The 21,086-nt window shown below is 46.3% G+C and overlaps 1 protein-coding gene across 2 annotated transcripts in view; it reads left to right on the top strand.

The window, feature by feature from the left end:
• LOC126536430 (cell adhesion molecule Dscam1-like) overlaps window positions 1-21,086 on the top strand; it is a 200,195-nt gene that overhangs the window by 108,140 nt on the left and 70,969 nt on the right. For both annotated transcript variants that reach the window (XM_050183389.3, XM_055074007.2), the window contains exon 3: window positions 7,917-8,072. In XM_050183389.3, the coding sequence (XP_050039346.2) occupies window positions 7,917-8,072 (156 nt within the window). The remainder of the gene's footprint in view (window positions 1-7,916; window positions 8,073-21,086) is intronic.

The raw sequence follows: 21,086 nt of genomic DNA, 5'->3' as shown, positions 1-21,086 counted from the left end.
AAGGAACAAAGTAAGGAAGGAAAAAAAGAAAGAAAGAAAGGAGAGCAACAAAGTCACTGGCCGTGCGAATACGTGGGGCAATACAAAAACAGAGTCACAGACAATAGTCAACAACACACAATGGCAAACCCACAGTAATAAGTTTACAATTTATAAATTACAAGAATAAATTACAGAGGCTACGCCTGAAATCATTTAAATAAATGTTTTAATGCGATTAACATTCCTTGGGACTTTCACGCACTTTTCAGTACGTCCGTATCTATCAGCTTTCCCGCTAGCCTAGGTCACTGGACAACTTGGGAATAGGCAACTTGGGACACGGGGTATGGGAAACGGGCATGAGATCTTAGGTATGAGAACATTGTTGACCAATCCTCGAGAATGAGGTTGTGCCACTGGGTAGGTGCCCCGATAGACAAGCAGAACAAGCGGCAAGAATTGAGGAAGTCGACAAGAGAAACTTAAGGAAGTCAGATACGAAGAAGTGAAGTAAGTATTGATCAAAAGTAGCCTAGTTTTGAGAAAGAAAGGAAAGATGCAGAATGCGACCAGAGGCATGCATTGAGCTAGGAGCATTGAGATACAGAAAAATGAGGAAGGTGTCCGTAAGAAAAGAAAATACAGTTGTCGGCTACGCAGACGTGAATTTGGTAATATATTGTCTCTAAATTGCTTCAGTGCAAATCGCATTAACGTCGACGTTCATCGTTATGTAAGAGTTCTGCCGAATTTCCTTTACGCTTTCTCTATCATTTCGACACTAATCTCACTGGTTCCCAATTGTGCACTGATCTTCATGGTGTCCAGGCAATATCATTGAAAAGCTTCATGATAACCATTTATATGAAAACTAGAAAGCCCCGAAGAATTGAGCTCGCAGATTTTCCAGGGAAGGTTGTTCCAATTTCTAACACTCATCAGCGTTAAGATTTACAATTTTCGTTTAAGAAATCACCACACGAGCCCGAAACGCACAACACTGCGTTGCCTCCGCATCGTCGATTAGTTGCGGCATTCAGCGGTTCGAATATTACCGATGTATACCCTTACGATACGTTGGCAAGTTTGCATGGAAGGATTACAGAGGCTTTGCTAACACTAACTTTTAAAACCCAAATCCCAAATGCGCGCTTTTTGCTTCGCGTAGAGGGAAATTGAAAGAGAACAAAAAGAAAAAATAACGCGAAGTGCGTCATTTATTTCTGCTTAGAGCTCGCCGAGCATCCATACGACGCCGAACAGTCGCTATGTTTATCTTTCTTTTTTTCCTCACTCTTCTATGATCAGGGGGAACGTTCGTTCGATGTTGCTTCCGTTAAAGGACATCCTGAGTGGTACGGCTGCTTTAGCTTGATGTCTTGCGATCTCGAACAAAGTAGATAACAGAAAGAAGAAAACCGCGCGTTTTGTTGCCTGCATTGAAAACAGATCTAAAGACTGCGTCTCGTCAGGCAACGGCGGTTGTCACTGTGCCGACAGAAAGCAGGCTTCGTTCGCCTCTTCGGAGCCGGCCCAAGTCGACGTCCGTTCCGAGAGATGCGGGCCGCAAGAACCCGCAATCTGCGTGAGAGTCTGGCTCGGTGAACGCGCCTTTCTTGAAGGCTGATTGCGGAAAAAGTGCCGTGTGCTCGCCGAAGCAGACGCGGAGGCGTCGCACGAAACAAGCAGAGGCACGAGGAAGATGGAGGGATCGGTGCCGCTGCGTTGTTTCCCGCTTTCCGCGATGATCGATATGAGCGCTGTATAGCTTTTCTGTGTACTCAAGGAGCTCCGCGTCGCTGCTGAATTATCTCGAAATGACTGCGCTGTTCCGCGGGATGGTGTCGCATGTGGCTGTGGCGAAGCCGCGTCTAAGGTTCGCATTATGTGCTCCCAAGGCTGTAAATGATTTCTTCTGTTTCAAAGCAAGCTTTGCGTGTCTCGTCTCCGTGTTTGGAAATTATTTGAAGAATATTGTCGTCCTCATGGTGCAGATAATAGACGCGTGGTAAAGTTGTAACCCGAATTCTACGTCTAACTTTCGGTGACCTACACCATTGTGGCAACACTGCCATGGATTACAACGACATCATAACGGATGCCATGGGCAGATTTTCATGTTGGTGCATCGGTTTACGAACTTACATTTTATTAGTCATTTGCTGCGGCTGTGTGGCCTGGCTTCATTTAAGTGTATCATCACGCAGGTTTCCGGTCAGATGGTCTACGGCTTCTTGTAATTTACGTTAAGCAACACACTCTAAGCAGAAATGCTCGCCGATAGAGGTTAATATACTCTGCGTAGTCTTCAAGCCCGCCTTCTAGGAACCTTAGTGAGCTCCTATAGAAGTCCTGATCCTCAAACTGAAAGAAGAAATGACATAACCGCAATGAATGCAACGCAATTCTTTCAGTTTCACATAACGAGTACTCTTTGTTTATTATGCTTATCACTCGCAGTGCGTAGCTCAATTGGGCCTGTAAGGTGGATTACCACAACAAGCCGAGGTTAAGTACACCAAATCTACTCTTTGTTGCTAATAAGAAAATGTCACTTGATGTCTTTCTAACTATTCATTTCATATAGGACGTATGCTAAAATACGAAAATTGAAGCGGAACAATTTTCAAGTCCTGTCTGTTTAGCATAAATCCTAAGACTGGCGCCACTTCCGAGATATCGATCCCCACTGTCACTCCTGAAAAGATTGCCGTTAAACTAAATGTCACCGTAAAGGGCAAGACAGTCTCTTTGAGGACACTGTTAGGTAGAAGGCCAATGCATTTTACAGCCTATTTTAAGAACAGATATCTCAGAAGTGGTGCAAGTATTAGAGTGACTGCTAACTATACAACGCTTCACTGCTAGTTTCTGATAGCCGCATGTGCCATGAAATTGCATACTTAAAAGATAATTATTTATTACAGTGAAGCTGTTTATGACTAGGGTTCCATGAAATTTTCATGTGTGCGGGCAAAAACTATCATAATCAGCAATGGCTCGTGGCACTGCTCGCACGTTCGTCGTCGTCTTCTTCCACAGCTGGCTCCGTTGACGCTCATTATGCCAGCGTTCCCATACTGCCCCTCTCTCTGAGAAGGTGCTGGTGGCACTGGCACACTGACAGTCGGTGCGGTTATTTAGGTCTCAAATTCTTTGTTTGAATATATCGCGAAATGAAAACACGAATCGATATAAGTGATGTGTATTGTGTATGATGACTGTATGAAAGTAAGTGTGCGTGCGTACCTTTCGTCACGATCACTAGTGATCAAGACACGAGAGAGAGAGAGAATGAAGAGGAAAGGGAGGGAGGTTAACCAGATATGAGTCTCCGGTTTGCTACCCTACACTGGGGAGGGGGGATAGGGGTTAGAAAGTTGACAGAGAGAAAATAGGAAAAAAATTAAGAAAAATAAAAAAAGGAACGCACACATGGAGACACGCACACAAAAGGCGTTCCAGTTAAAGTCGTTCACACAGGCCGGTAGATCGCAAGAAGCGCAAAAGCGCTTGCACTGCCTTCTTCTGTGAAGGTAGGTCCTTTCGATGTTGTAGAATTCTTTTTTCGGACAGCGGTTGGTCGTCCAATTGGTCAAGTTCGTGGCTAAGGTATGCCCTCTGTGGACTGTACTGCGGGCAGGCGCACAAAATATGGCCAATTGATTCTTCATGGCCGCAGTGGTCACAGGTTGGTGTGTCGGTCATCCCTATGCGGAAGGCATAGGCTTTAGTAAAGGCAACGCCCAACCAAAGTCGATATAAAAGCGTGGCGTCTCTACGGCGAAGATGTGATGGCGCTCGAAGACTTAATGTTGGATCAAGTGAGTACAGTCGCGTATTCCGTAAATGTGGCTCATTCCATTGCGACGCGGTGCACTGCCGAGCAAGTAGGCGGAGCTTCCGTGCCGCGTCAGTTCTAGAAACAGGAATTTGGACGTGGCGCTCCTCAGTATGGGCTGAGCGGGCAGCGTGATCCGCCCGTTTATTGCCAATAATCCCGCAGTGACTTGGAAGCCACTGGAAGGTTATTTCATGGCCTGCATCACTTATATGGTGTAACGTCTCTGTAATAAGGGATATTAGCTGTTCGTGCGGTCCGCGTCGTAAAGGTGACAGTAGAGACTGCAGTGCCGCCTTCGAATCGCAGAATATTGTCCATTTGTGTGGCGGTTCATCACCAATGTGATGAAGGGCAGTAAAGAGCGCTGCGAGCTCTGCTGCCGTCGATGTTGTCGCGTGGGTCGTCTTAAATTTAATTGTTGTAGCTTTCGCAGGTATGACGATTGCCGCCGCGGAGCTGCTTGGAAGGACAGATCCATCAGTGTAAATATGCGTAGAGCCATGGTACTTCTCGTACAAATATAGTAGCGTGAGCTGTCTAAGGGCTGGTGATGACAGATCAGCTTTTTTGGAGATACCAGGTATTGCGAGGTTGATTTTTGGCTGAGCGAGGCACCATGGAGGGATCGAAGGTCTCGCAGCCGGAGTGAAACAAGCTGGCAATGATTCATCATAAGCAGTTATCGTTTGGCTGAAAGATGTGTGTGGCCTGTCCGCTGGTAGAGAGGCTAAATGGTGACGAGGAGTCCTGGCTAGATGCCTTATATGGGTCCTGAGTACTTCAATTTCAATGTGGGTCTTCACAAGGTGGTCTTTAGTGATTGCTATCGTAGCCACTGTTGAAGCACTCTGAGGCAGGCCTAGACAGATCCGGAGCACTTGACCCTGAAGACTTTGTATTGTGCGTAGGTTCGTTTTGCCTATGTTGTTTATTGCTGGCAAGCTGTATCGCAGAAATCCCAGAAAAAGCACCCTGTACAGTTGTAACATGGCACTAGGCGACATTCCCCAGGTCTTGCCAGCGAAAAACTTGAGCAGGTGGCAGATGCCTGTCAACCGTTTTTTCACGTATGATACGTGTGGGCTCCATGACAAGTCCCTGTCGATTATGACACCTAGAAACTTGTACGATCGGACCCGTCGTATTATTTGGCCATTTATCATTACACTGTAGTTTGACATGGGTTTGCGCGTAAATGGCACTAGTGCGCATTTCTCGGAGGAAATTTCCAGGCCTCGATTACGGAGGTAGATAGCAGTTTGTGTGGCGGCTCTCTGAATTCTCGCTTGCAACTGTAGGCGTGTTACTGCAGATGTCCGTATGCAGATGTCATCCGCGTACATTGATAGCCTGACTGTGGTTGGTACGTGCTCAAGGAGAGCAATTAGTGTTAGATTAAATAACACGGGGCTAAGTACACCGCCCTGGGGGACGCCGCGGTAGCTATAATGTAGAGAAGTATGGCCTTCCTCGGTGCTTACAAAGAAGGATCGCATGGATAGATAGCTCCGTATCCATTGAAACATCCGACCACCCACTCCCACCTCTGCGAAAGCAGAGAGGATGGCTTCGTGCGTAACGTTGTCATACGCCCCTTTAACGTCGAGGAATAAGGATGCGCAGAGACGCTTACGGCATTTCTCATGTTGAATGTAGGTCACCAGGTCGACGACGTTATCGATCGATGATCGACCACGTCGGAAGCCCGCCATGGCATCTGGGTAGGTGTTGTGGTACTCCAAGTACCACTCCAGGCTTCCTAGGACCATCCTCTCCATTACTTTGCCCACATATCTCGCCAAAGCGATCGGGCGATATGATGAGAGCTCCAACGGCGACTTACCAGGCTTCAGCAGTGGAACAAGGCGACTTGTCTTCCAGGTTGTTGGTAGCGTGCCATTTCTCCAAGATTCATTGTACACCTCAAGGAGAACTCCTCTCGCTCGCTCCCCCAAGTGACACAGAGCTCGGTAGGAAATTCCGTCAGGTCCTGGCGCTGATGTGCGGCTACACAAAGCTAACGCTGCCTTAAGTTCGTGGATCGAGAATGGTAGATCCAACCGGTGATCACGTGGTGGCGGACAGCTGCTCGAAGGCGATGGAATGTTGGTAGCTGTGAGTTGGCCGGATAATGTGGCGCAGAAATCCTCTGCCACGTCAATCTCCGATCTCTTTTGAGAGAGGGCAAGCGCCTTGAATGGGAATCGCTGTACGGGAAGTGTCCGCAGTCCGCGCACCGTTCGCCATAGTTGCGATGAAGGCTTGCGTGGATCTAGCGACTCACAGAAGGCAGCCCAACGTTGCGATTCGAGCTTGTCTAACCGGCGCTGTATCTTCTTTTGCGTGCGCCTGGCGGTCCGTAGATCGTCCATTCTTTTCGTACGTCGGTATCTTCGTTCGGCACGTCGTCGGATTGCTCGAAGTCGTTCTAGTTCCACATCAAAATCATTAAGTTTCGAGGAGCATGTTAGAGTACGCATAGTGCCTTGCACCACGCTCTTGATTGCCTCTTCCAAGTCGAAAGATGGATTGGCGTCGCAGTGTTCTTCCATAATAGACTGAAATTTAGGCCAGTCCACTCTTTGGATCGTATCCCGTATTTTGGAGGCGGTCAATCCTCTGATCTTGATATACGTGGGGATATGGTCGCTTCCGTGCGTCTCTATGTCCGCAAACCACCCTGGACGTCTGACTAGGCTTCGTGAGACGAAAGCCAAGTCAAGACAGCTGCTGTACGTGGAGCCACGTACATGTGTTCATGCCTATGTTCAAAATTCTGTGTGACATCTATGCCGTGTGCTGCGCACCTTCGCTGGTCGTCCACTTTCACAGAGTGAAATGGCTAATGATTTTTTTATAGCTACCTGCAAATTGCGGTTTTTCGCAGGTAACCTAAGGATCTTACAAAATGCCACCTGAGTAGGGCGTAGCAAGGCTATCAGGAACATTCGTTTTTTTTTTTATATTTACTGTTCCAAGAAAAAGAAGAAACAAAATATCGGGTAGCCTTTATCGGAAGGTGCAGCCGCAGTGAAGAACGTGAAACGTGTTGTGCCTACTGCTGAGTTTGTAAGGGCATAAGGGTACAGATAAGACGTAATAAAATACACAAGTGACGTTTATTGAAGCATTACAAGGCTTACATGCTTAAATTACGATAGGCGGCGGGCGCGAATTAAGGCGGTAGGCGCGAATTGGCGTTCCTCTGTCTTGCTGTCCGGGTCTCTTGGACCCTACGTGTCCAACGCGGAGGCGCCACAGCCAAGAAATTGTCAAATACCTGCAACAAATTGCACATTCGTAAGCCTTGTAGCTCCAGATGAGCTAAGGTTTGGTTGGATGGATTATACCAGCTATAGTAAAGCGAGCTAGCTCAAACACAACCACTCCCACTGAGTAAACGAAGGCACTGCTGAATTATGCCGCTAAGTTGGAAATATATAAGGGAGAATAGTGTTACATATTTTCGTTACATAGGAACTTAAAAATCCACCCCCTATGCTGACTGAACTGAAACCCATTTCGCGTCACAAAATGAACAAATTCATTTAAAACGTCGTTTATATTTAATATATTGTTCTGTAATTTCTGCAATAATTTACACACATTTATTTTTCTAGTCTTCAAGTTTGTGAATTTGTATTTCTTCTTTTTTTTTTGAACGGGCATTCAGGCATCACTGAATCCGAATACAACGCCATGTTACTGCAGTTTTCCCGATATTTGCTTACGCTTTATTAGAAACCGTGGGAACACCAACTATTTTACTTCCCTGCACATTGCCAATAGCTGCTTTTTGTGCGACAAAGCTGGAGTGGAAACTACAGAAGTGGAAAGACGCAAATGCAAGTACAAGTTTGTTCTTATGTGTCTGTAATTCGAGCAAACATAAATATCGCGTCAGAAAGGTAATTGTGTGCCATAACTTCAGGAACGTCAAAGAGCTATTATATAATGAAAACAAGTTGGGCCCACATTAGTGTTCTTTTAAGTTACGGCCAGACAGGGAGAGGTCGCACTCATTTGTAAGCCACAAAAAATGACTTTACGAACACATTTGCTTGGTTTTCTGGAAATACCCATCGTGCAGGCCTTGGCAGCCGCTACCTGATGCTTCCCACGGGCGAGCTCATTGTGCGCAACGTGGAGAATGCCGACAGTCAGCGTTCCTATCGGTGCCAAGTGCAGAATGTGCTCACTGGCCAGAGCCACCTCAGCACCACCGCTGGAAGGACAATCATCACCGGTGAGTACGACTGGCAAATTCTTCTGCTTCCCGCAACAGTTTTTGCACAATGCCTTTTAGATGTAGCGGCCGCGGTGCTACAGTGGCTATAACTTTGTGCGGGTGAACACGGGAGGAGGGCGCGATGTCAACAGGCCAGTGCACTGCACTTTAGTTGCATGTTAGAAAATCTCCGTTGGACAAAATTATTGCGGATTCGTCCTGTACGGCGTTCCTCATAGTCACTGTGTTGTTATGGGGCGCTTAGGGACATAAATAACACTTTTTGCCAAACTAATTCTTCCACGCGCACATTTTGCCGTGACAAAGAGGACGAAAACAAAAAGTAAGCTCCCTCACACAAAATACTAAATCACAGCAGAAATTTTACTCTTATATATGGGCGGTAATAACGTGCCCTGTACATGAAGTGGCACAATAGGTCAGTCTGAGTTGTTCTTGGAGGTCTGGCAAAGTAGGCTAGTAAAGCCAACGGCTCTACAAGCAAGCAAGAAGCCGAAAAAACAATAAGAAAATCATAGAAAAAATGCTGAATCACCTACCACATTCAATGCGCGTGATTTTCTGCGGTCTCCAGACTCCGCCCACCAAAAACGTCGTGCATGTCCCCGCCGTACTGGAGACGCTTATCGCTGCTCTTTACATAATTTAAAGACATTTCTGGGCACCCGTGCTGCTCACGCAGGAGGAGTCCAAACACAAGCTCCTTCGTTGCGCGTTATTGTGAAGTTTTAATTAGACCCGGGATTCCAGCCATGAACTGTAAGGCGCGTGACACTTCTGGATGACTTTTTGGACTTCGTCGATAACTATGAGAATAATCAACTTGCTTTCATCGTTTGCATCCTCCTTCCATGTCATAATCAACTCTCACATCTAATCCTTACGTACCCGTTGCACACCTCCCCCTGTGTAGAGTAGCAGGCTAGAGCTGGCTATATCAGGTCGACCTCACTGCCTTCCTTCAAATAATTTCTCGCTCTTCCTCTCTCACATGTCATTATCCACTCTCAATAATTTTAACATAACTTCGCAGGATTCCGCATTAGTGTGCGAAACTTACAAGACAACGGTAAGCCCATGATGTGAATTTTCTCATCAAACAACTAAGAAAGGGAAGGGAAAGTGCGAGTTATTAGGTGTGTACGAGGTGGGCCCAACGAATACGAAGAGAACCAGATTGTCCATGACTGCTGTTTACCTTGCAGCGATAGAGGTAAATACAAGCGCTTGTTTATTGTTATTCCTGACTGAAGTCTCTTCTCAACATGTCACATAAAAAATATTGCAGACTTCAGCGATTCCTTCGGCCCTGAGCTCGTTTGCATTCTCTCCCTGTCAAGAACAGCATCCTAGTTGCTTGTTTTATTCAGTTGCCTGCTTATTTCTGAAAGTTGTGCGTCCACAAACTACGCGTAACTGGAAGGCACTCAAGGGGTTAGGGCGGTTTTTAGTAGTAAGGGTGTGCTTCTATATAAAGGTATTATGTAAAGTCACAACGAAAAAAAAAAAGAGCGATTCCACTCTGCGAAGACGGATGACCAGCGAAGCTGTTTAGCACACGACACAGAGCTAACATATAATTTTGAACAAAGTACGAACACATTGTGTTGATGTGTGGTCATCGTGATGAAAGGAACGGGCCCACATTTATTGCCTTGACCGGTGGGTAATTATTTTTTCGTCGTGATGGTGATGACGATGGCTGCTATGGTACACACTGATCGGCTCGGGTACCACGTTGGACACGGTCTCAGCTAGAGTCAAATCTATGCACGACCGATGGCTTAGACTCAATGAAATGCGCTGCTCGGCAGCTGTTAGTATTATTATTGTGCTCCAGGGAGCCGGAGAAAATTAGCCACGCACAGGATTAAAGTACACACGTGCGACGTACCCGCCACCCCGGGAGAGCGGAAAGGAAACTAAGCACGCACGAGCTTGGAACAACGAGAAAGAGAGTGTTTTTTGCTGGCGTACATGAAAACTTCGCAGAAGGCCAGCCATAAACAGCTTCGCCGTAAAATCGAACGTTTATTGTAAAATGTAAAAGGTATTCAGATTTTGTGCTAGTTCAGAAAGGGTAGTGTAGAATACATAACTTCAGAGCTTTCTTTATTTCTGATGTGCATAACTTCCTTTGCGTATGACAGTAATGCACGTTTTGGAAAAGAAAGTGGATACATGGACAAACGTTAGCGTTCTAAGACTCCCCTTGTCTAAACAGGGTTATTTATTTTGTTCAAATAGGTAGATTTATAAGACATTTTCTTCACAATTGCATGTCCATATATCTTTTTTTTAATCTTTCTTTTCGTGTTCGCAGTGGTTAAACAGTTAAGCAGTGGTTAAAAAGCCACATTTTTTGTTTGAATTGTGCAGTAGAACAACGTTCCAGGACTGCAGCCTGGTATTTTGGATGGCCTTTCAATTTGAATGCCATTTTTTCTGTGATGCTTTGTGTAAATAAACATTTACGCCATAGTATAGAGGAGACAGTTGCTATGTTAGAGGCTTCATACTTTTAAACACGATGACTCGTTCTGACTCCCTCCCCCGTCGTTGTCGTCCAGGCCCCTTCCACATAAAGAGGAACCCACAGTGACACGTCCACCGGCTGACACACGGTGCTACCTCACATCCCTCCACCGACGTCCCGTAGCATACCTTTCTTTTCAATTCCACCCCCTGGCCGCTAACACACCCTCGCTCATTGCCTCGCCCATCCCCCTTACCCTCTCCTCCTTTTAGAAGAAGCGTACCTTATATACTCTACCGAGGAGAGCATATGTTATCTTCAAAAAGACAAGTCCACTTGTCGGAACGTTGACGCCTGCTTTCACCTTGTTCTCGTTTTGCTCACCATCTTGAATTTTCGTCTCTTGCATTCCCCGTGTTTTCCGAAAACCAAGAAAGCCATTGTAAACTTCGATTCCTAACATTCGAAGCTGGTTAAAAGTAGAACCGCAAAATCGTGTTCCAGGTCTACTCTTTTGAAGCCCTGCCCACACAAGATAACGGAAAGCTCTGGTTACCAAGTAGCAAAATTTAAGCAAGCTAGGGCCCTATAACGTAAAACTATTTCAATATGTTTTTATTCCAATCTCCTGACGTCAAATTTGCGTAACCGCCGACGCAAGCATCGGGCGGCTTCCAGCAGGGTTGCCTGAACAGATCAATCAAACGCTCTCGTCGCTTATAGGAGGTCAGTTTTGTTTGCTTTAAAAACGAATAACATTTCCTGCAGTTAGCAGCTTGTCTTATCTAATTGGCTGACAAGAGGCGAGGAGCAGGCCCAAGGGGAGAGGGATTCGATGGGGCCGAGCCAGTGCAGTGAAAATCGATAACCGGATGAAGAGGGTGGTGCCGGCGTCTGCGATTGGTCCGCTTTCTCTTACTTGGCTTAAGGTGGCTGGTCGAAAATCGCGGCGGCATGCTACGGAAGGTTAAGAATGCCGCTAAAAAGGATCCCCAGCAAAGAAAAGTTGGCTGAGCGAAGTTGTAAACGTGCCGAAAGAGATTGAAAACGTTACACGACCACGCAAGAAGGTTTATTGTACGCAAATAAACCCATAATCACCGGCAGGGGCGAGTAGCCAGTGCCTGACCGATCGGTGGCAGCCATCTTTTATTCCTTTCGGAACCGGGCAGCCTGCACCTACTCAGAAAAAATTTCAGTTTCGTTCGGCATATTAATGCTCTTTAACGCGTACACGTCACTTTGACGTAGTGAGTTTTTGCTGTTTTGTGACGTCGCGTGACAGGCAGGTCAAGTGGGTGCAACCCGAAGCCGCTTGACCAACAGTCGAGGGTTAATGGCTAAAAGGCGTCGAATCAGAAATAACTATTTTTTTTTGTTTGGTCCAAAGATGCGTAATCAGTGCGTACACGTTATATCAGATGGGGAGCTATCGTGGTTTTCCTGACGTCGCGTGATAGATAGACGAAGTGGGGGTGGTTCAAAAACGTTTTTGACCAATCGCGGAGGGCTGATTGCAGAATTGGAATAGAAAAGTTTGGAATAGTATTGCGTTATAGCGCCCCTAGTCTCCTACGCCTGCTCCTTCAAGTTGTTTCAGAAACACTGCTTAATCAGCTGCGCAAAGAGCCTGCGATAGGTGTTGTAGGAACCCCGCAGAAGAGGCATTTGTTCGGAGTTGTGCAATAGGTGCATAAGGTTTCGTACAGCTTAAAGAAATCTGCAGGGAAGCATGGGGCGGATCTTGTGTTTTCTGCGCCATGTAAGTTGGCACAACTGCGGAAACGCATCACGCGATGCCAAGTAAGGAAATAGTGCACAACGAAACATGAGTATCAGTATGTCCCGTGCGCTTCTTCTGCCATGTACATAATTCCTTTAAGCTGCGGTCGTACTCTAATTGGGACAGACTGGCCAGTGCCTGAACCACAGGCTGCGACAGCACTTTAAGCCTGCTGAATTCTATAGAAAGGTGGGGTTATTTCTTTACACTGCAAAAGTTGATATCGCTACCTGCGGTTGAATGCGGAAGTTGTAGGCCGTGGAAAAACAAAACTATAAGGTGAGCTTTTGTAAGAGGTGTTGATAGGAAGTTCTTGATCTGATTTGTGCGTTAGCATGGCTGCGGTGGCACTTTCAAACAATGCGCGATTTATGATTAGCCACGCACCACTTCATTTATTGGTTTCCCGCACACCAGGGTCAGATAAAGGGTGCTCCTCCCAACCTCAACGAGTCGGCTCACGGGGCTGCGCGTGAACTTGCCCACCACGCTACCCTCGACCCATCGGAAGCCGACTTCCCAGAGAACAGGGACACGCCCTCCTCCTACAACGAAATTACTAAACACTACTATCTCAGCCGTAGAACCTACTTTGTTCCTCATCCGCGCCTCAATAGAGCTCAAGCATTAACGCTCCGTCTACTACAAACGAATACCTATCCCAATCCGTCGCTTTTACATAAAATCTATCCGGATATTTACACCAATGCTACCTGCCACGATTGTGGAGAAATAGCCACGTTAGACCACATGCTCTGGCGGTGTGCCCGGTCACACTCTATCATCGCTAACAGCTCGGCCAGATGGGAGGCGGTTCTCCGCAGCCCACTTCTGGCTGACCAACTCTGGGCTGTCCAGCAGGCCCACGATGCGGCCGAGAGGCTCGGCCTTCCGGTTCCCACGTGGGAGCGGCCCGCTTCGTGAAGACTCACGACCTGCAGGACTTCATTAAAGTTTTACCATACCATACCATACCGCTAAACTGGCTAATTTACTTCTATTTTGTTTTTTATGTGTTTGAGGCAGTTGTGCGCAGTGGAGCTCATACGTATGCTTCCCAATTACGACGTTTCGTGAAGAGATTGGTCACCCATAATTTGCAATTTCTGTTGTATCGCCTCATTTTTGCGCCTGCTCTTTTTGTTGCTAGTTTTGGGGTGCCTTCGGTGCGTGCGCGCTTTGTTCTGCTGCAGCGAAATTTTTCAGTAAACCTTGACATTTGCCAGTAGCTCTTGTCCCAATTGTCCCGCCTTAATTTCTCCCGCCTATCACATTTCACCATAATCAAATATGTATCACCAATTGACCGAAAATCCCACTCTTTTGAAGTCCATGTACGTCTCTTTGTGCCGCTACATTTTGGTTTCGTGAGCATGACAACGCAGAATCATTCGCAAACACATCGCCATCTTCTCAAAATCAATATCCATGCGCTGCACATACTGTAATCACGTCCAGTGCAATATTTCTCCTTATGGCCTCCAAAATACATCTTGACCTGTCACTGGTCTCACAGTCTGTGTGCACCGCAAAGCCTTGCCCGAACTGCCCAACGTCGTTGTTGTGCAATAGCTCTTTGGTTAGCGTGCTTGTCTCCCAAACGTAGATTGCTTGACTTGCATGGGCTCAAGTCCCAATGAAGTCGGTTGGGACGGAGTTTCATTTTACGACACGATGTGGCAGCGACGATGCCGTCTGATGCCGTCGGATGTCGTCAAGAAATCCTTGTTGTGCGTCGTCGGTAATGCAGTCGTCGTTAGTGTAATTGGATGGATGGATGGATGGATGGATGGATGGATGGATGGATGGATGGATGGATGGATGGATGGATGGATGGATGGATGGATGGATGGATGGATGGGACGGGCGGACAAGGCCAACTTCATGTGGAGCAATTAGTTGCTTTGGCAGTAATACTAGAGCTCCAATGAATTCTTGGCCAATGAAAAGCCCGAAAAACAAATGAGAACAAGGTGAACCGTGCCACATTTTTATACGGGCGTTAGCCAGTAGTTGTCGAGAGACCGCAGTTTGACCATAATTGAGGATCTTCACAAGTATCGCAGATTGACATTTGCCTTAAATTTCGTACATATTCGATACTTTGACTCAATTTTGACACGAACAGATGCTTTTTAGCTCTAATTCACTGTTTGCTACTTGGAACCACCTTCACGAAACATTTTCTATACTAAATATGTCTTCGTCGTACTTCGCCAGGCTCTTTTGTGTATGCTGATGAGGATGTCCAACATTATCTACTACATCGTAGATGACCGATTTATGGAAATGGCCTGTTTAGGCGTGACATAATAATGTAAAAAGGGCGGCGCCAATGTCTCCAAAATACCATAGGCCCATGGTCCACACCCACATTGTAAAGCAGGCAGGTAATAATCTTTCAAAGATTTTTTGAAGTGAAAAACGTTGCCGGAGAATAAAATTACAGTATGGGCCACATTTGTTAGTTGAGGTTATGTGTTTTATGTGACCTGACCTTGTGTTAAAAGCCTCTGCCTAAGGAGTCACTAAAGTATACAGGTATTTCTTGAGGGTCAAATTAGCACGCAAAGCATTCGTAAACGAGGTGAACATACAGCAACATATTTATTCTATAGGCGTAAGCTATCCAAGAGCTCTGTGTCAGATGCACACCGGTTGTTTAGCTGAACACTGTTTTCTACCGTGCAGGTAGAAGGAAAACAATTATAATGCTTTCCACACATTACTGCTTATCCCGTTTCGGCGAGTCCGACATCCGTGGCCAATTATCCGCCTTAACACGCACATCCAGAACGCTTCTCTCAATTACTAGTTAAATGATAAACCGAGTCATGCTAGTTTTTTCATGTCTGTATAGATTGTTCAAAACTTGACTTGCAGGGCTATTCTTACAGTCTCTATATGCGTTTACACCCTGTGACAGAGTATGAATCACGCTAAAGTCTCTCACGCTAAATCCCACAAGTCGTCGCCAAGATCTCAAAGTCGATCTTCACACAGTGGCTTAGTGGTGGAACTTTTTGACTCGAACGCACTGCATTCCCTCTCCTATTCCTGCCGTAACTGGGTTTAGGGATGAGCAGAGCGACAATCGCGCACACACACACAAAAAAAGTGGTTCTCCGCCCTCCAGGCGAAGACTATAGTATTATTCCAATTCATTTCGTCTGACTACCGCTGCACGTACCTAATCTCCCAACGAGGTTCGCCGCTTCCATTCTTGTTGAATCGGCTTTGCCGGTTGGGCCCACTTCCTCGTTCTCTTGCTCTTTCTTGCTCGTGCGGTTCGACTACGCTCTGCGCCAGCGCACCGTCGTCGCCTCTAATCCTGCATTCATCCCGGTTCCACGAATGCCGGCACTCGCTTCCGCTCGCTGCGCGCGTGCCCGCATCGCCGAGGGCTCTTACGAAAATCGCTTTACGCGTTCGGGTTCGCCCGCTAGCGCCCGGAGGGACCGGAGCAGCTGGCTGCCTCCTCTTCGTGATCTCCGTGCATTGTGAACGACGAAAAAAAAACAAAAACGCTGTGCGTCAGGCGCTCGAACCAGTGCAGGAGACCGAAATTTCAGCTCGAGGCTGAGGACCACGCTGTAGTCAGTGAGCGTAAACAAGGAAACTAACAAACAAATAAACAGAAAGTGAATACGGCTGAACGTGAAGGTATGGCAAGTAGCTGCGAAACCAATTGGAACTGACGTGTGTCTCATGTGGTAACAGCGCAAGCTTAAGAATGTCCTCTGCCAGAAAGCAAGCACAACAAAACAGCTCGGTTGTTGACGGCTTTGTAGTTGACAAATACATACGTCAGTCTCTGTTCCGCGCAGTCGTATATGGAAAACAGGAAATAGCGTTAAGTGCATTCTTTGAGGTATACCTATATGGTCACCACACATGGTTATACTCCGTTTCATATGTAAGAAGCTCGCTGATTAAAATGTACCGGTATGTTTTCTCTCAGGCGCATCCCCTTTTGATAATGTGTATCTGTTTGCTTCTCTTTCAGAGAACTTCTTTTTTTTTTTCATTGTCCCGTGGAGGAATTGTTTTGCACTTGTACGGACGACTGTACCTGTTTACTTAACTAAACTCTGCGATTTTACGCGCGAGAACTGCGATGGGATTATGGGCTACGCCGTATTGGGGGACCATGGATTGATTTTGGCCACCTGGGGTTCTTTAACGTGCATGCAATGTACGGTACCCGAACATTTTTGCATTTCCTTCCCGTGTATATGTGACCACTGCGGCCGAGAGCGCTATGCACGCTTCATGCACGTATGCTTTGTTTTTCTATTTGTAATAAACACTGCAGAAGAAGAAAAATTGTGCAGATCCCATGCACTGTGGGAATGAATGTTAGGCGAATCATTTTGCATGCAGGTACCTGCCTTACTGGCATTTTGTAGAGTTCCACAATGTGATACCACATGGACGAAAGTGGTCGCGTGAATTCTGTAGTAGTGGGTGTGGGGTCAGGAGAGTATGTGCCTGTGACGACTGCGACACGACGACAAACACGCTGGAGATGAGCGTGTGGCGGCAATAGCATGATTTCTACGCCCGCCATTTTACGGGAGCTTACGACATGGCAGCTGCTCGTTTCCATATAGGTACGTAGTTTGTACGAGACCCGCCGTGGTTGCTCAGTGGCTGTGGTGTTGGGCTGCTGAGCACGAGGTCGAGGGATCGAATCCCGGCTATGGAGGACGCATTTCGATGGGGGCGGAACGCCAAAACACCCGTGTACTCAGATTTACGTCCACGTTAAAGAACTCCAGGTTGTCGAAATTTCCGGAGTCCTCCACTACGGCATGCCTCATAATCATAAAGTGGTTTTGGCACGTAACACCCCATTATTCAATTTTTAAGTTTCTACGAGCTTTAGCGAAAGAGATTGCAACGTCGTCAACGACGACGTGTTATGCAATCGTGCCTACCTACGCCTACGTGGCGTCTGTTAAAACGACTATGGCATTTACACTGCGGTGAAGAAATGTTACGGGATTATTAAGTTGGCCGACCGTGAATTCGCTACAACGTCGCACAACTTCCACGTAGCGCGCCCCGAAGAAAGTACTGAGGAAAGTCGGCCGGTCCCGGAGATGGTTCAATCTAACACGGCACCTCAGATCGCGAGCTGTCACGTAGAAAGAAGACGAGGAGTTGACACGGCATGCGCGCGCTGAGCGTTTCAAAGCGCTTGCTGGCTTTGTAACCAAAGAAGTATGCGTGCGATTGGGGCCTAATGGTTAGAACACGGGGCTCTTGTGTTCAGTAGCCTATGTTTGATCCCAACGTTGGTCACACATTGTTTACTTTTATTAAAACGAAACAAGACGTGAACCACACGCCTACTGCAAAGTACGAAGAATCTTGCATAGAATGCTTCGAACTAAAAAGCGTTTCGTGGTGAAGTGGCGTACCCCCTTGTCCTAGGACGTTCCTACAGTCAACACTCCACTTCGGCTTGAGAAAGTGGTTGGCAGCGCCGCTCTTTGACAGCATTGATCACTCCGCTTCATTGAGACTCCACGGCAACGTTTGAGAAGCATTGTGCCCTTTTCAGTGGACAGGTGGGAGGTGCTCTGCTAAACTCGATGCAGAGGAGAGAGTATGTTTAGTCGAGGATCTTTTAAAAACGCGGGCTTTAATCATGCAGCTCCAAACGAAAACCACGCGTGCAGGATGCCTTGCCTGGAAAGTTTTCTTTCTGCATTTATTTTGGGCGATTGAAAACTTGCCTCTTGTGAGTTTGCGCGGTGTCTTCTGAGCGCAAAACAAATTTGTGAGATTACGTGGCACACGGTGAACCAGGCCCACCTATAGGCTGAGCGCCAACAGCACATGGTCGCTCGAGCATGCGTGGCTAGTGAAATGCAGCGAAAAAAAAAAACGCAGAGAGCAAAATGATATAAAACAACCCATTGCAGCCACATGGCACATGTATTTCATTTTTAAAGAAGATTTTTTTTTCTATCATTACTAAGCGTAACTACAGAGCTGTTTCACATAATGTTTGGCAAGAAAACACTGAAATGTTTTTTTTTTTGTCTTAACGTATCTACTGCGAAAAGTCTCGCTTTGCTCTACAGCGTTGCACGCGATATGTGAACGGAATATATGGGTCCGAGAGTATAGGAGTAAATACGTTCTGGAAAAAGAGTCAACTTGTTTAAACTTATAGAAGATAAAAAACTCCTGGTTGCATGCTCACATTATTGCTAAGTGAGACCTACGATCCGACACCTATAGTCTGGCTTAGAACTTCAAAACAACTCTACATTGTAGATGGTCTTAGCTGAATACAGACGGCCTGTCAAGTAAAAAGAGCAAATACTGCTGCAAACAAATAAATTCCGGTGGAGAGACACGCCGTTCATGCAATTTGCCATACTTGGCATATGACCGCTGTATTCTACAGGGTGTATCACGTAACATGAACCGAGGATTTAAAGAAAAGTGATTAGCCGCAGGTGAATGAAACTAACGGCATATGGTTTGCCGTCACGTGGCACTCGTTAGAGTATTTTTATATTCCGCTTAACTAGTTAATTAACTAAAATCAATTATGCAAAAAATTTGATATTCACTTTAAGGCCAAGTGCGTTCAGTCGCGTTGCAGACGGGGTTAGGAAATGACTGATCGAATTCTTTGTGGCAACGTACATGCTGCGTGGCGATTTTTTCGGCGTTTAAAGAAAGCCCGCGAAATATGCAATAAAACCACGCTCGTGCGCTCGTGCGCTATCCTATTGCAGTAACCGCGCTTCGTGCGAAAGAACCGTACGCGAGGACCGTGGCGAAGTGAGCGGCCGCGGTTCTTGGCATCGCCTTCACATTGCGTCAGCATCTTTGGCATGGAGGAAGAAAATTATAAAAAAGGAGCATCACGTCACGCAACCAGCCTGCCTTGACAAGCGAACGCTCCGTGAAGCCACAGTTGTGGCCCAACACGTGACCTCTTTCGTCGAGATAACGGTACGAGAATCCGGATTTGCTGGAATATTTAGTTCCCATTAGCAATGCCAGTAGTTTTTATTAAGTGCGCGCCTGTTCCGTTGCCCTGACGTGGCTCTGTCTGCACAGCGGGAACGAGAAAATCAACCGCGCACTTTCACCTGCGATCACGTGTTGGGCCACCACTGGCCCAGCAGATTTCGGCTTCAATCGCGTTGCGGTATGCTCCCTCCTCTTTTTTTTCCTTCCTCCATTGTCTTTGATGGTGGCACACAGAAAGGAAGCGCCGTCGTCTCTGATAAGCGATAGGCTCGACACATGGTTGAGGGCGCTGCAACACGATAGCACAATAGCGCAGTCACGTGGTTTTATTTCATATTTGGCGGGCTTTCTGTGAACGCCGAAAAAATTGCCACGCAGCATGCACGTTGCCACCTAAATCCGATCGGTCGTTTCTGAACCCCTCTACAACGCAATGAAGCGTACTTGGCCCTAAAGTGAATATTAACATTTTGCATAATTGATCTTGGTTCATTAACCAATTAAACGGAATATAAAAAAAATACTCTAGAAAGCGTCACAAGACGGCAAGCCATATGCCGTTGGTTTCATTTAGCTGCAGCTAACCACTTACTTTAAATGCTTGATTCAAGTTACGTGAATCACCTTGTATAATTCGTTATTCCGCCTAAAAGCGGCGTATACATGCCCAAGACCCAGTGATATTAAGTATATTAATGTGTTACATTTACATCGCTATATGTGAATGAAGGTAACAACGCTATAGCGTTAGCAATAAAAGCAGTACATAAGCCGAGATTCTGCCCGAAAAAGCGACATTATGCTGCATTGACGTGAAAGAGCGGCGGATTTTAATGCTGCATCACTTCAAAATTTATTGTCAGCAATAAATGCAGGATATTTGTTGAAGGGGCTTGAAGATGAATTTGGACATCTGCTGCTTTGTTCCAGGAGAGTGTAAAGGCATCACTCGTTTTTTAAGTCACGAAAGACGCTTGCATCTCGAGTTCGTGAGGAAAACCGAAAGAGGCATAGCTTGAGTATGGCAACACAGCATAAACATAAAACATCTTGCTCTGCGTGGAACTTCTACAATTTCCAGCTGGCTTCTGTGATAAAAAATTTAAGTACGTTCACCGTCTACTTGTTTAGCGTTCCAAGCACGTTACCCGCAGACGAAATCTGGTACCAGAACTTCGTATTATCGATTCGTGTCGACTCTTGTCACTCACCAAGATGCGTGGTCCACGGATAACGAAATCATCACAGCTGAAAGCTGTCATCATCACTCTATATTTCCTTCTAAACTCCAACATACTCGGTAGCTTCCTTTTTTGAAATGCGTTATACAGTTTGTGCTGCAGCACTGAGTAGCAAAGGTCAATCAGCAGCCTGTCTTTGCCATTCGTTTCACTATGCGTGCATTCTAATCCTCACGTTATTACGTTGCAGCTCCTTACCTCTGTGAACTCAAATGCTCATAAATATGGTGTCATGTTGATAAATTAAAGGGGACAGCAGCGAGCTATCGATAAAAACGCATAGTCGTGGCTTTCTGTGCAGCTACGCGTTGATGCGATCGTGCGCTAACATAGGCACAATCACTTGGCACAGCCTGAAAGAAAGCTTAAAACAAGTTTCAATTCTGTAGGTTACGGGTCCTGGTTATTTGTCAGGAATTAGCTGCATTCTCTTTAATAGTTGCCTCATTATAGTCCTTTCAGACGATACCATCGAAAACTATAGGTATCATTTTTAGGTGGAATTTCTT

This window comes from Dermacentor andersoni, chromosome 4 (genome assembly GCF_023375885.2).
Source record: "Dermacentor andersoni chromosome 4, qqDerAnde1_hic_scaffold, whole genome shotgun sequence".
In the NCBI taxonomy this organism is placed as follows: Eukaryota; Metazoa; Arthropoda; class Arachnida; order Ixodida; family Ixodidae; genus Dermacentor; species Dermacentor andersoni.
This window is presented reverse-complemented; position numbering and strand designations above follow the sequence as displayed.